The sequence below is a fragment of the Syngnathoides biaculeatus genome, chromosome 4, assembly GCF_019802595.1.
Source record: "Syngnathoides biaculeatus isolate LvHL_M chromosome 4, ASM1980259v1, whole genome shotgun sequence".
NCBI lineage: Eukaryota > Metazoa > Chordata > Actinopteri > Syngnathiformes > Syngnathidae > Syngnathoides > Syngnathoides biaculeatus.
In genome coordinates, this window is record NC_084643.1 from 31,378,729 (window position 1) to 31,395,059 (window position 16,331).

Sequence of the window (16,331 nt, forward strand, 5' to 3'; positions counted from 1 at the left end):
TGGATGTGGTGAGGGAAGACATGAGGGCAGTTGGGGTTAGAGAGGAAGATGCATGAGACAGGCTTAGATGGAATAAGATGGCACGACAAACCAAAAGGAAAAGGAGAATATTTAAAAAAATGTGAATATGAAACAAAACATTAACATGAACATAATAAAGCATTTATATTTTTTTCACTTGACATATTCCTTCATAATGTCCTCATTCTATATGTTCAACGTATGAACCAAACAGCCGGCTAACTATATGCAGCCTACTTGAAATGATACATACCACGTGAGCTTTTGATGCAATGGGCTGATTGTCAAGGCAATCTTGATGTGACTCCGAACAGACTCTTGCAAAGACCGGCGATAGAACTCAAACAGGAAGTCCCACCCTTCTGGTGTTTCAGCACCGACAGCATACACCGCCAGGGTGACATCAACTGGAAGGCTGAGAAATTGAGACAACCTAAGCCCCTGGATTTGACATCATCCCTCCATCCATCCATCCATCCCTTTTCTGAGCTACTTATCCTCACAAAAGTGACAGGAGAGCTGGAGCCAATCGCAGCTATCTTTGAAGCAGGAGCCAGGGTACATTCTCAACTGGTTTCTAGCAGTGAACATAGAACCGCAAAACAATTTGCACTCAGTCACACCCAAGGGCAATTTAGAGTCTTCAATTAATGGATGTTTTTGGAATGTGGGAGGAAACCAGAGTGCCCAGAAAAAAAACAAGGCAGGCAGGGGAAGAACATGCAAATTCCAAACAGCGGGGCCAGGATTTGAACCTCAGTCCTCAGAACTGTGAGGCAGACGCTCTATACTGAATAAATCATGGAAATGTGAACGGACGCCGGGTCTGACCTCATTTTGCCATCAGACTCCTTCCACATGTTGAAGAGCTTGCTCGCTTTGGTCACACAAGGAGTGTAGTTCCTGACACAGGCGAACAAAAGCAGGTAGCTGCGTAGCATTCGCTGTGACGAGGAGCCGGAATCGTCCCAGGTCTGATTGTCAATCAAGTCCTTAAACAGGTCCAGCATGTAAGTCTGTAAAAACAATACTAGTATAATAAGCAATTAATTGACACGTTGGGACGTCTACCGTGTGAAATGTATTGCTATTCGGGTGCACAGCATGGTTTCGACAAACACGGAAGCTCTCGATTCAGGGCCAACCAGTTTTGTGTCCAAAGTAGTGGGTCTCTCAGAGGGAGATGTTTTTTTTCCCCAACAACTTCCCTCATAAACATAACAACAATTAACTAACTCCCATATTTACACGTAAATGTCTGAGGAATTAAAAAATTGCTTGTTGTGTAGAAACAATGACATAATAATACAATTCGGGAGTCATTCTGAAGACATTCACTCCTCCCTCCAAAAAAATTACACCTTTTGTTAAAGATCTTTGATGTCACAGTCATATGTCAGCTTTTAATTGGCCTCAAGCTAAAGTAAGGAGGAGTAATTGGTTAATTATTTTTGTCTTCCAGCATAAAGGATAACTGCCGTCTGTCTCACTGTTCTTTCAGGGTTCAGTTGTCGGCCCTGCCTGTGTGGAGGCTGCATGTTTTCCCTGTGCCTGCGAGGCATGCTTGTCCCCATTTATAAGTATGACAAAATCTTTTGCAAATAAATCTCTATCACCTTGTGTGACGGACTGCCAATAAAAAGTGGTCGGCAGATCATTTACGACACCAGATCTACCAAATGTGGAGGAGCCTAACGACAACCCTAAAATGAACAGCCACTGCAGCCAGTTCAGAAGGGGTTACACTACACTAACGCATTTATAAGAAACTCTAGCCAAAGACGTAAAATTGCTTATTGGGCCCAGTTTTCATTTCGGGGTCTACTATTGTTTATTTTGTATAATTGTTTCCAGGGGTTTAGACATTAAAGGCTGTGTGTTGAATTGTTGCAACGAGAGAGTAAATTTGCCTGTTGTCAAAGGTGTACATTATGTGACTTGATTTTACTTGTAAACCACACAACAAAAGCTTCTGGACCCATCTCATCTAGATGGGAATAAAACCAGTCAGACGGGATTTCAACTTGAGATTCTTCTGTGACCAAATACTAAATGTGTAGAGTCACACAGATGCCAATTGTATATGTCTGCAGATGACAAATGTCTCCCAACAGCAAACACATCTGGCAAGACAAAATGTTTCCATAGCTGCCTGGGCTAACCTTCATTCCATTCTCGAGAAGAGCCGCTTCCTTCCTTTGTATCAGTTTATAAATGGGTACGAGTTCTGAAAAGGCCTGGGTCACAGCAATGACATCGGTCTCTTTCGACAAATACGTGGATAGCTCCAAAGCGGTTTCCAGCTTCAACTTCTGGATGCTACAAAACACAAATGCAAAGAATGTAATGGAAAAGAATACTCTATATAATCAGTAATGCCTGCTGTATTCTATATTTAAAAAAATAAAAAAAACACCATTAACCTTCACAAATACAACACCCGCACGAAGTGCCAAAGACACAATATATATTTTTTGCTACCACTAATTTACTGTGCTGACCCAAAGGCTCATCATTTCACAAATAGAATATACACTTTTACTCAAACAATTGGTCAGGATACAAATAATAATAATAAATAATAATTTGGACTTTAATGCTTTTAGAGGTAATTGTTATAAACACAAGGCGCAGGTATTTCACTAATTACAGGAGACTTGAAGACAATGTCACAATCCAATCATCCCTCACAATGTTGCAACTTTCTTTTTTCCCCTTTTAGTTGTGATCAAGTCATCTTTACAAGAAGATGGATGCAATATAATTACAAACGTTACTCTGAATATTTACATTAAATGTTTCTAAATCTATCGTTGCCCAATGATCAAATTTGCTGGAAAAATAAAAGCACTGAAAGATTTGCATTATTGATTTCCATATTTCCCAACCTGACAAGCCGAAAGACGTCGTGTATGAGGCTGGCTCGGTCCTTGCCGCTGAGTGCCGTGTGGTTTTTCTGGAGCAAATTGATCATAGACTTCCACCCATCTTTGCCGTAGTGGACAATGTAGTAACCGCTCCTGTCTACGTTCATCTTGATCCAGCTCACTCCTTGAGGAATGCGGAGGAGATCTGTGGACAAAGAGTTCCATCAAAGACAAATATACGTAGTCAATGTCAGTTTACTCCATGGGAAAAGGTCCAGACCGACCCACGTGGATGAAAATCTGGGATTATAAACCAGGTAAAACAAACATTTTAGTTTTTCCACTCGTCCTTTACCTTTTAACATTAAAACTATGTAAAACCTACTTTTTAAACATACAGTAAACGTATTTGAACACACAAAACATAAGCATATAATTTATAGAGGGTACTGTAGTTATTGCAGTATCTCGATTATATATAGAGGCCTTTAAGAGGCAGCCCTAGTAGGGTGGTGCCTTGTTTTACGATGTAAATGACTTGATTTTTTGCAAAACTTATCTTTACCAAAATACTCCCTTCAACTGTCTTTATTGTCATCGACAAATACATATTTTCCAGGGTAAAACTGGCTCTGTTATAAAATAAAAAAAGAAGATTAGGTGAAAACACTAGCTTTATCAAACCAGGAAAATATAAAGTTAAGGCCCCAATCTCCAATCCAGTGACCAGAACAAGTTTAATATCTGTTGCTTAACGAGTTATAACACCATGAAACTGATCCTAAATTTATTAGCCCATCTACAGTGTTCTGCATGAAGCTCGGGGAATTGGCATCGAGTGAAAGCCATCCATTTTCTTCGCCACTGTTGTCTGTCTCCATGTGCCCTGGAATTGGCTGGCAACCAGTTCAGGGTGTACTCTGCCCCCTGCCCAATGACAGCTGGCATAGTCTCCAGCACATTGGTTAATTACAAAATTGAGGGATGTGCAAGTAGTGAACTAAAAAAAACTAAATAAATAAGTTGAAATTCAACTGCGAAATGTGACAACTTTACATGTTTTTGTAAATTGGCAAAATGCTATTGTGGACACGATGACATAATAATTAGTAAACTCACCTTTTGATGTACAGTATTGTACACGTTTAGATTTTACAGTTTAGTGCCAATATAGGGAACGATAGGCCAGGATATAGTCGGACAAAATTTATACAAAACTTGAGCAATAATACAAAGAAAATTAAAAAATAATAAATAAATAAATTTAAAAATAAAAAAATAAAATGAAAAAAAAAAAAAAAAATCAGCCTCTTACCCACTCCGGACTTCATCAGGAAGTGTTGTGTTGTGTCAGAATCACTCGTCTTGTATGTCAGTGGAATCTGCCAAACTTTTTTTAATGCATCCTCAGTACTAAAATGAAATGGGAAAGAAATGTTCACAAATGTGGCACATAATCATAAACATGGGTGTTTATAGCATGGAATAATGTATTTTTAGCCCTGATGGATTGGTTTGCTCACACCATGTACCATGAAATATAGTGGTCTTTATGAATTTTAAAAAGTGTTATGTAAAAGTGATTTACTATAAAACTTCAGTGTTTTCAGTAATGGTAGCTGCATAGTTCTAACAGTTTCACAAACAGCAGAGCCAGGAGTGAAAAACGGTGAAATCTTATTGTTGCACAGTCGCTATTCTTTTTTAATTTATTAAAATGTATGGTCAAACAGTGTGTGTGTGTGTGTGTATATATATATATATATATATATATATATATATATATATATATATATATATATATATATTTTTTTTTTTTTTTTTTTTTTTTTTTAATTCATCCACCTATCCATTTTCTTAGCCACTTATCCTCACACGGGTCACAGGAGTGCTGGAGCCTATCCTAGCTGTCATCGAGCAGGAGACAGGGGACACCCTAGACTGGTTGCCAGCCAATCGCAAGGCACAGAGAAACAGCCGCACTCACAATCACACCTCGGGGCAATTTAGAGCATCCAATGAATGCATGTTTTAGGGATGTGGGAGGACACCGGAGGGCCTGGAGAAAATCCATCCAGGCACAGGGAGAACATGCAAACTCCACGCAGCCGGGTCCGGGATTGAACCACGTACCTCATAAATATGAGGCCAACGCCTCACAGCTGCACCACCGTGCCGCCTATATATGTTTTACTTATCTATTTTTTTTAATCTGCAAAAATGTTGGTTTATTTTTTTGGGGTGTGGTGGATTGGAGATGCTGTGTGTACATTAATGAGTAAAAAATTTATTTAAATGATTTTAGCAAATTGCTGCATTATAAATGCAAAATTTAGAAAAATTTTAGGGGGTCTGAAAACTTTCCGTACTGAACATGTTATAATGTACCGTGACCACTTGGAGGGCTTTTATGGGAGTAATATGTAGACTTTTGATATTACAGCGAAATGTATATTCAATAACATTATCCAACAATCCAATGCTAGTGAGGATAAGCGACATGTAAGATGGACAGATTAATATTTTGTACTTTTTGGTGTACTTTTTACTCGGGGATCCAGTGGTTTTGGTCTTTGCTACTGTCTTCAGGTAACGTTCCTGGGTGAGCATGAGCTTCCGACTTCTGAAGTCAACGTTGACGATCGGAAAGCCCTTCTGCAGTGTCCACGTCTCCATGATGGTCTTGATGTCAAACTTATCACCATAGTACTGTCCATCGTACACAAATCAATCACAAGATATCCGTCACACCTTGTATTTCTCGGCTTGAAAACTTACATCATCCCCAGATTGTAGGTTGCGTTTGAAGCAGAATGCTTTTTGTTTTAATGGGGCATCTTGGAGATCATTTGAACTGCAAATCTGGTGGGAAAAAGGAAATAAATCTATGAAGAGTGGTGCTATATACAGTATTTACCGTTTCAGACAATGTTGAATGCCATCTAACTTTAGAGCACTTTAAACAATTATGGTATGTGCTCTGAAAAATGTGACAACAGAAGCTTGGGGCAAAATACAGTCTGGTGCTTTCTCTATTTGTTTCTTTGCAATACTTGATTTTCATTACCTCATGATATGCCGATTAATTCTTGGTGAATATTGGAGGTAATTGGCTCATTAAAAAAATTAATTAAATCATCAAGGAACAGCATCAGTAAAGTGAAAAGGTATTAATGTAGAACAATGAACTCTCATTATTTTGGCACCACTTGATCCATATCCACGTAGAAACATTTGCACTCACATTCACACATACAGGTAATTTAGAGTCTCCAATTATTGCATGTTTTTGGGATGTGGGAGTAAACCGGAGCCCCCGGAGAAAACTCACGCAGGCAGGGGGAGAACATGCAAGGGTCCAGGATTTCAACCCCGGTCCTCAGAACTGTGAGGTGACGCTCTAACCAGTCGTCCATCATGCTCCACAACATAATTCAATGTCATTTAGATAATTACAAAATTTAAGGAATTCATTGAGGCTCCTTCTGATGTATCATAAAAATGGAAACAAATGAAAAATAGTTACATAACCACAAAAAGTGACTTGGAAGGCTGCTGTAATTAGTAATTTTAAATACCTGTAAGTATTGTTAAACTGTCTGATTAAATGTGTTCATACAATATTTCTGTTTGTTTTCAAATGTCTTTTGCTTACAGTGTTATAACACGATGACCATTGAGGCTATTTGTTAACCCATCTTTGGCATTTTGCAAGAAGAAGTTACGCTAACAAAAGGCATCATTTGTGTTGTTTTGAATACAGAATGTGTAATTCTCTTTTATGTTTAATTTGAATGGACTTTAAATAGGAGTCACATTAACTAACTTGAAATCTTTTTGTGTGCTTGGGTGGGGGGATTGCTGACTACATAGCAAACTACTGCTCATTTATGTGCGAGCGAGCTCCCTGTATACAGCATTCATATTTCAAATGCTTGTAAGTCAAAGCACAAAACCTGTCAAATGACAGCCTATATCTGGTCATTCGCATCTCAAGGCATCGCTGCATCCAAATTTACTCAGCGACATCACACACTCACATCGGTCAGGCTTTCCCACAGGTGGCTGCTGACAGTGTTTTGGTAGCTGTGCCGCTTCAGGTAGCGGATGATCCCAATCTCGAACACCTCAGGTGTCATGAATTCTTTCAGCATATTCAGAATACACGCTCCCTGACAAACAAGCAAACTGTGAAAAATGAAGAAACAAACATTATTCCAGGATATATAATTGAAATCTGACCTTATCGTAGGACACTTGGTCAAACATCTCCTGAATTTCAGTGGGGTTTTCTACAGGGGTGGAGATTGGGTGCGATGAGTTGAGACTATCAACCTCCATGGCGTGGTAGCACTTCTCCAAGAATAAGTCATTCTAAGAGGAAAAAGATTTAGTTCATGGGTCTCGAACAATAGCGGATTAATCTTCTTCCCAGGAAGCACAGAGCTCACCACTTGGAGCTCCGGGTGCGTGAAGTCGAGAGCAATAAACTCCATGAACTTGGCAAAACCCTCGTTGAGCCACAGGTCATTCCACCACTCCATGGTCACCAAGTTGCCAAACCACTATGCATGTAAACGTATAATACATTAAAAAGCAAAATTTTGGTTTCATCAGGCCATAAAACATTTTGCCGCCTGTTTAAGATGTATTCATTTCAAAAGGGATGTGTGGTGGAAAAACACCGGTCATCACCGAAATAACACCACACCAAAAGTGAAGCATGGTGGTGTTGGGCATTTTATACGAGTTTAAATTTGACTGGTTTATTAAGAACATAGCCATGTTACCAGTGATTATTATTATTATTTATTGCCCACCGGTGAAACCATCCATTCATCCATTTTCTTAGCTGCTTATCATCTCAACGGTCGCGGGGAGTACTGAAGCCTATCTCAGCTGTTCAACGGGCATTAAGCAGGGTACACCCTGAACTGGTTGCCAGCCAATCACAGGGCACATAGAGACAGACAGCCGCACTCACAATCACATCTAGGGACAATTTTGTGTGTCCAATTAATGTTGCATGTTTTTGGGATGTAGGAGGAAAACAGCGTCTCCGGAGGAAACCCACGCAGGCACGGGGAGAACATGCAAACTCCACACAAGCGGCTTCGCGATTGAACCCGGGACCTCAGAACTGTGAGGCCAACGCTTTCCAGCTCCGCCCCCGTAACACCATATTAGCTCAAAAAGATTTTTTTCCCAATTGAGGAGTACAAGGTAAACAGGTGGTCACATTAATTGTGTTTATCTTTTGTTTTAAGCAGGATGTGTGGACTCTTCATGTGCTCTTTAGAGGACTGTGACATAATGATGTATTCTGTTTCTCTTGCCTGGTGTGCAAGCTCATGAGCAATGGTCTTGGCAATCTCTACTTTGTCCATCATGGAGGATTTTTCAGGGTGCAAGAGGAGGGCCTCCTCTCTGTAGGTGGTCAGACCCCAGTTCTCCATCGCTCCCGACTGGAAGTCAGGGATAGCAGCAAGGTCTGCGAGGGCCCAGAAGCAGGTACATAGGTACAAAGAAATCCTTTAAAAACACGATCATGTCTACATATAGGGTAGGTTATTTGAAATAGGATTACAGTATCTAATAACTACGCATGAGGCAGGCAAAATTAAGCTTCATGTTGAAAATGGGTATAGTTTATCATTGTTCTCACAAAGCTGCGCTTCATGTTCAATCTGTGCATAGCCTGTGAAAAGAGTCATTTTCTTGTGGCTTTGTAAGAGTATTTGAATATCCTGGAGTGGCCTAGCCAGTCTCCAGATCTCAACCCCATAGAAAATATTTGGAGGGAGTTGAAAGTCTGTTTTGCCCAGTGACAGCCCCAAGACATCACTGCTGTAGAGGAGGTCTGCTTGGAGGAATGGGCCAAAACACCAGCAGCAGTTTGTGGAAAAAGACTTACAGAAAACTCTTACTGCCAACAACAGGGATATAACATAGTATTGAGAAGAACTTTTGCTGTTGACCAAATACTTATTTTCCAGCTTGAAAAATCAGACTGTAATTTTCTGAATTGTTCATCTCATTTTGTCTCATACGTGAGGTATACCTATGATGAAAAATACAGGGGCTCTCTGATCTTAAGTGGGAGAATCTGCACAATTGGGGGTTGACTAAATATTTTTTTTGCCCCACCGTGTATGTATTTTTTTTTTCTTCTTGAGCTTATCTATATCACGAGTGAAGAGCGCCATCTTTCAGCTCCTGAGCCAGGGCTGTCATAAACGTGTGGTCTCACAAGTTCTGAGGGTGGGGTCTTCTACATGGCAGCAACCAATCAGAGGAAAGGGGCCAGCCTTTGCCAAATATGGATAAAGCAGATACAGAACTGGGTCAAAGGAGTAGCTGTCAGAGGGGCATTTTCTGGACACGATTGTGACAAAAGCATGGGGTTTTCTGAAATGAAACTGACACTTTTATACTAAGTCGATGTTAGAGAGTCACTAATGATGTCTAAATAGCCAAAATATGGGCCCTTTAAACATATTTATGGTTTAGTCACAAAGGCCCTCGGAGGGAAATGAACTACAATTTGGTCTCCGAAAATGCCTTTAATGTAATCACCCCTCAAACCTGTTATTCATGATAACACCATGTAGTAAAATCTATAGAAAAAAAAAAGAGAAAGATAAAGGTTACCAATTCCTTGTGAGTCTAAACTTTTGTGAATTATTGTAGAATCCCAAAAGTAAGAAATTATATTGGCGCCGATGTGTTTGAGGCAGTCATTACCTAATGTAATGTTGCAGTTTTATCTAAGAGACTTGAAGCTTACTGCGCTTTCAAATAAAGTGCTCACCCTGTTTCGGGAGTGGGTATGGAATATTGAAGTAGGCTTCGTAAAAGTCGAGCAGCTTCACAGCGGCATCCAATGCAAAGTCCGTTTGGTTGATTTTCTCAGGTACGGCATAGACAGAAATCTGAAGGGGATCGAGAACACACGCTTCAGTATTAACACGACACATTGTCAATATGGTGAAATCAGTATTCTAGTCTTTGATGGTGTATAGTGGTGCCTTGAGTTGAAAAATGCAAATTCTAATAAACTGTTCAAGCCTATCCCAAAAAAAAAAAAAAAACTGTTGTAATGTTTTTTTCTAATGAAAAAAATAGCATTCTCCAATGGAGAGGTGAGGTACACCTTGAACGGGTCGCCATCTTATCACAGGGCACAAACAGTATAAACAAGCATTCACAAGCAGATTCACACCTGTGGGCAAATTTGAATTTTAAATCAACTTACCATGCATGTTTAGGGATGTGGGAGGAAACCAGAGTACCCGCAGAAATCCCACACAGGGACAGGGAGAACATGATAACCCCACTTAGGGGAGACAGTGAGGTGAGCCCTCAGAAGTCTGAGGCAAATGTGCTCAGCAGTCAGTCAACGTGCCACCCAGTACAATAGACATACAGATATCCATGTGGAGCATCGCCATCCATCGATCCATCCATTCATCCATTATCGACCTCTTTTCCGGGTCGGGTTGCGGGGGAAGTAGCTTCGGCAGGAATACCAAGACTTCCCTTTCCCCAGCCATTTCTTCCAGCTCTTCCGGAGGGATAACCGAGGCATTCCCAAGCCTGCCAAGAGACACAGTCTCTCCAGCGTGCTCGGGGTCTCTTTCCAGTGGGCCGTGGCTGGAACACCTCACCAGGGAGGTGTCCAGGAGGCATCCGAATCAGATGCCCACCGCCACCTCATCTGTCTCCTCTCCAAGTGGAGGAGTTCAAGTATTTTTGGGGTCTTGTTCACGAGTGAGGGAAGGAGGGAGCGGGAGATCGACAGACAGATCGGTGCAGCGTCTGCAGTGATGTGGACATTGTATCGGTCCATTGTGGTAAAGAGGGAGCTAAGTCGAAAGGCGCAGCTCTCCATTTACTGGTCGATCTACGTTCGTACCCTCACCTATAGGCACGAGCTGTGGGTCGTGATTGAAAGAACAAGATCCCGGATACAAGCGGCCGAAATGAGTTTCCTCCGCAGGGTGTCTGGGCTCTTCCTTAGAGATGGTGTGAGAAGCTCGGGCATCTGGGAGGGTCTCAGTGTTGGGGCAGGATCTCATCCCCAACCTGGAGAAGGCACGCCACCCTTTTCCGACTGAGGACCATAGTCTCGGATTTGGAGGCGAACATCACAGTTCCCTAATATGCTGGGGTAATATTATAATATTAATGTAGTAAAAATTATAGAGGTTAAAGAAAATGTGCCTTTGAGTATTGTTATAGTCTCCACGTGCATGTGTTTCTCTACTGTTTGTTCAAATATCCATTTCTTAAAGGATGATAACAGTTACACCGAGGCTATTAATTAGACCATCTATGGCAATTTGGATTGTGTGTTTGTTAGCATTAAACTAAGTGACTTAATGGCCAAACTATGTGGTTATGAACATTTTATAATTATTTGTTTTATAAAGAGTTTGACAGTAAACTACAAGAAGATTTGCCAATAAAGAGTATGAAACCTCTTTGTCGAAGAATTCTTTGCTATTTGCCATGCTGCTTCTTGTTGTGAAATTAGTTGAGTTCACTCCCACCATCCCGTGCTCCTATTTCAATTTTTTGCTCGCAAGTCGAACCAAAACACAAAAAAATAAATCATTTAGAAAAAATAAAACAATGTATGGTTTGAGTTTTGAAAAACTTGTAAATCGGGGTCACTCTTATCTCAAGGCACCACTGTTTACATTACTGAACACGCATTCGGGAGGGGGAGTTGTCATCACCTTGATGCCGTTTTTGGTCATCTTGCTCACCGAAACGAAGTCAGACACGATGTAGGCTACCAAGTATGTGCTCATCCTTACTGTGGTGCCAAATTGATCTTCAAACACATTTCCTGGTAATGCGATTGTTTTTATCTGAGAGGTAAGAGATACAATGTAACATCAAGTATCAGAACAGTGATAAAACTAGAGAAACAAGTAGAGTCACTCCAGATAGACAATACCCACACATACTATGCAGTGAAATAATAATATGCAGAGTACCTTGGGCATATTGGAAATAGCGATGTGTCGCGGCTCACGTATGATGGAGATTGTAAAGTTGGCTTTAAATGAGGGCTCATCAAAACAGGGGAAGGCTGCTCGGGCGTAGGTAGCTTCAAACTGTGTGGATGCCATAACCCTGATAACAATATTTATGTATGTGAAGAGAACAGTTCGGGATGCAGCGAGATTTCATTTAACAAATTAATACAGCGGTACCTCTACTTACGAACGTCTCTAGTATTGAAAAAAATTCAGGTTACAAAATGCCTCTTCAGAAAAATATTGTCTCTAGTTACAAAGGAAAATTCAAGATATGAAAGGCAAAAATAGGCGCTGGATTAGCAGCCCCCAAATTCCACTCAACGTAAACATGTATCTTGCTTTGTGTGGCGCGATGGAGCTACTCTCCCATTGGCTATCACTGTAGCATTTTCCTGGCATTCCATTGGCTAGGAGGGATGTCAATCATTACCCATGATGCTTTTTGATTCCCTTGGACTCTCAACTGACACTGAATCACGCTCGCGCTGTCACAAGCTAACGCACATTGGAAAAGTACAACTTTTTCGTTTGTGTTTTTTGCAAGTTTATTCATCTTTTTTTACCATGGGCCCCAATAAACTTTAGTAGAATGAAGTTGGGTGCGTACCTATGTTTTCTCTCGGGTGTCAAAGTTTGTCTCCTCCTTCGTCCCCCACGATACATTTTTTTTGCCATTCATCCTTCTCATAGCATAGTCACCCAAAGCCAAAGGTAAACGAACAATTTTTTTTCTATATTTTTTTAAATTATGTACTGCTGTAATGCTTATTTTTGGCAGGTGGGGGTCGGGGGCCTTGGAATGGATTACGCTATTTACATGTAAAATGTGCTTCCATTTACCAAAAATTTACTTTACGGAACAACTTCTAGAATGGATTAATTTCATAAGTCGGGGTACCATTGTATATCTTTGCTTAGTCTTTTTTTGTTTTCCAATCCACAATATTAATTTAAAAAAAAAAAAAACTTAAACTTTCCCAAAGTGCTGTACAATGCAATGTAAAACTGCAAACTGCAAAAATAAAAGAATTAAAAAAAAAACAGAAAATAAAATGGGTAAAATGAAATTAAATGCACTGCCCACACAACACATATACATCACATCAGATGCTGACTGGTGTAAAAATATGGTTGTTAAGCAAGGATTTAAATTGAGACAGCGATGAGGCTCATCTTGTGTGCAGTGGCAAAACATTCCACTTTTGGGAGCTGCAAGACCAGATGCTTGTTCATTTATGTTTTGTTTGTTACAACTGCAGAATTTCACGAGGCTAACTATAAGAGCTGTTGAAAATTCTGGCTTTCAGCTCTACTGAGGCCAAACTGTCAGAAAACTTGGTTGATTGAAAAATGAAGGATGTGAACGGTGATGCTATTCCACCCCAGTGTTGTATGCGGCAGTAATGAATATTACAAAGTATTTGCCAAGTGCAACACAACGCAAGGATTTGTCACCACAGCTTCATCTGCTGGTAGTTGGTGGCCATCCCCAATGTAAGGGGACTAACTATGACAAATTCAAAAATAAATAAATAAATAATGTGTACATATTTTGAGCATTTACTGTATCTTAAAGCATATTTAACCCAGCAATTATTTTAACATTAATGGATCAAGTTGATTGAGGACATTAAGCCAAATACCAGTTGTTAGCATTAAAGAAAATGGGTGGAAGCGTGAACAAATTGTCCATCTTGAAAAATGACTGTCACGTAATTTAAAAATTAGCATCTTCATCTTTGCAAAGGCTTCCAAAAAAGGGACAAACTCTAGAAAAAGGCTTACCGAAGCTCCCCGCTGCTGGTTCTGTAGCTGCTCTTGTAAAAACCATGGTAGCTATCCGAGAGCTTGGCGGAAAACTCCATATGCACCTCGTAATCCACCCCTCTTGTGATCACCTCGTCTGACAGAAGGGCAAGCTGCTGGTAAACTGAATTCTCCAGGATCTGAAGAGACCTCACATCTTCAGCCGTCTTGAGCTTCACGTTGAAAATCTTCAACTGCTTGGAGTGCAGAACGATGGCTTGAATGTCTTCGAGCACTTCCAGCTGGATGCGAACTGCACCGGTGAAGCTCAGAGTGGTCAAGTTGGGGTGAATGGTCAGGTCGTAGTGGTGAGGCACGACGGTTCGGGGGAGTCTGATATGATGCCAGGGGAACGGCTGAGCGCCGGTGATGTCGCGTGTGTCTCCATATGGAATTTGTGCCCCCAACACTTGGGCCACGTAAAGAAAGATCATCAAGCAAGAAGGAGCCACGAACATGTTGGCAAACGAAACAGAGACCTGTTGGAGTGGAAATCAAAATTGACACACATGATATGTTTAATACGGGCGGCAATTATTTTGAGGGGAAAGTGTGGATGAGACTGACAACTAAATAGGATTTTAATGTACGGTACAGCAAGGATAGACTCCAGGTGGTCTAAAATTGGATGGATAGTTAAAAAAAAAAAACATTACATTTCATGTAAATATCCATGAATCCCTGCTTAAAAAAAAAAATTCTATAGAACATTTCTAAAGAATTTCTAAAGAACTATAGAAATTTAGGACCTAAAGCCTATAGAATTTCTATAGAAATCCTATTGTTCTGTAGAAATTCTATCGAAAAATCACAGCCAAAGATCTATAGAACAAGTTGCTCAGTACAAATTCTATAGAATTTCTATAGAAACTTTTTAGCAGGGATGGCTTCAAAAATTCCTGCTATACAAATACACAAAGCGTTAGCTTAATGGCAAAATTACACGATTTTTTTTTCTTTTTTTTTTTTTTGCGGAACGTTTTTAGAAAACGAGGAGAAAAAAAAGATGAAATTCAACAAACGAGACGAGTACATGTGCGGGTTCAAAATAAAACGTCTGAGTCATTTCATTTGTTTCCTTTCCTCATTGCTTTTGTATAACAGTGTGACTATTGTTACCCTTGTTCAGTTCTAACAATGGATTTAACAAGAAAGAAAGAAAGAAATGTGGTGTTAATTCAACTTGACATGAAAACTAAAGGTGCATTGATTCCAGGCTTTTAAATGTAAATGAACGTGTAGTCATTCCTATGTAACTTCCGCATCGAAGTTTGTACACACGTTTGCAAGATAGCTTCAATTTATACGCGTATGTAATACCGATAACTCCCTGAAACACATACTCCGTTGTTCATTGTGTCCCGACAGACACACACTTTAAAATAAAACAGTGTGAAAATAATCGCGCTTACCTTTTCGACTTGCCGCGTAGAGCAGACGACACAGCAAGTGAAGGCGAAAGCGATGAACGAGCAAATCGCATGCACCTATATTCACGTTCGCGAACGATTAGGTCAATTAAACGAATCTTTTTAGTGAACGAACCGAACATAATCAGTTTATGAAATGATTACTTCTTCAGCGGCGTTGGCATGGTTTTTGTTGATGCAGTGCCATTTGTTACCGCAAGGAGCAGGAAGTAATGAAGTAAAAGTAGAAAACATGCGACTGGATTTTTTTTTTTTTTGGTCAACTCTATTTTTATCCGTCCATCCATTATCTGCACCACTTATCCTCACAAGAATTGGAGCCTATCCCAGAATATTTATTTCAATAATATAGTACAGAATGTATAATAAACATATCATAACATAACATATTATCATGAATACAATCCAACCTAACAACGGTAACAAGAAAAAAATTGATAAATGTAAGACTAACATTGCTATCCACAGTGGGGGGGGGGGTGATTAGGGGAAATGATAGAAAAAGACAACAACGCGTCCTACTAACGTCGAATCAAAAATAAAAATATGTTTTTAATTTGAAATCATCTATGCGAAGATATTTTCAAAATACTGTACGCTCCTCACATGCTTGAGTACAGAAGTCCCAAACACACCAAACTATACATCATGGCAGATAAAATATCTCCCAAACGTTGCTGGTGGTGGTTGTTAAAAATAATATCTAATATAAATTGTCCTCCAGTTCTGAAACGCCCCATGTCTATTGTGTAATATAAAAAGCAGGGGCGCAGTCATCATCAATGGGAAAAATCATAATCGAAAAAGAAGCCGTTGCAATTCGCAACCGTTACCACAGGGAGGCAGCATCGCTTATGTTGAAATACACGACATGTTTTAAAATTCAATCTCAATTCATTTTAAATAATTTATGCAGATTTTTCTGTACATTTTGCTTTTGGAATGTAGTTGTGAAATTGTGAAAACAGTACATAGAGAACGGGATATATCTTAATAATCATTTTGTCCCCTTTCCACCTTGCATTTATCGTCCATGTGGAATCAGAAATTTTCCCTTGCTTTTTTTTCAAGATACACATTTCTCGATAATTTCTATAATTTTCTTTCAAACGGTAACGTCTTAGTCTAAATTAAGGTAACTATGATATAACTTTGAC

The 16,331-nt window shown here is 39.9% G+C and overlaps 1 protein-coding gene across 3 annotated transcripts in view; it reads right to left on the reverse strand.

Annotated features, from left to right (window-relative positions):
• The window catches only part of LOC133499723 (endoplasmic reticulum aminopeptidase 1-like), a 30,392-nt gene extending 15,052 nt beyond the window's left edge, over positions 1 to 15,340 (reverse strand). For 2 of the 3 annotated variants that reach the window (XM_061818022.1, XM_061818021.1), the window contains exons 1-16: positions 15,157 to 15,340; positions 13,724 to 14,223; positions 11,894 to 12,032; positions 11,630 to 11,764; positions 9,700 to 9,820; positions 8,225 to 8,379; positions 7,340 to 7,453; positions 7,131 to 7,262; positions 6,929 to 7,060; positions 5,667 to 5,750; positions 5,419 to 5,597; positions 4,204 to 4,301; positions 2,910 to 3,093; positions 2,184 to 2,340; positions 853 to 1,037; positions 275 to 436 (exon numbers count right to left, since the gene is read on the reverse strand). In XM_061818022.1, the coding sequence (XP_061674006.1) occupies positions 275 to 436; positions 853 to 1,037; positions 2,184 to 2,340; positions 2,910 to 3,093; positions 4,204 to 4,301; positions 5,419 to 5,597; positions 5,667 to 5,750; positions 6,929 to 7,060; positions 7,131 to 7,262; positions 7,340 to 7,453; positions 8,225 to 8,379; positions 9,700 to 9,820; positions 11,630 to 11,764; positions 11,894 to 12,032; positions 13,724 to 14,202 (2,456 nt within the window). In that variant the 5' untranslated portion in view covers positions 14,203 to 14,223; positions 15,157 to 15,340. The remainder of the gene's footprint in view (positions 1 to 274; positions 437 to 852; positions 1,038 to 2,183; positions 2,341 to 2,909; positions 3,094 to 4,203; positions 4,302 to 5,418; positions 5,598 to 5,666; positions 5,751 to 6,928; positions 7,061 to 7,130; positions 7,263 to 7,339; positions 7,454 to 8,224; positions 8,380 to 9,699; positions 9,821 to 11,629; positions 11,765 to 11,893; positions 12,033 to 13,723; positions 14,224 to 15,156) is intronic. The other variant, XM_061818023.1, reaches the window with a different exon arrangement.
• Positions 15,341 to 16,331: the final 991 nt, after the last annotated feature.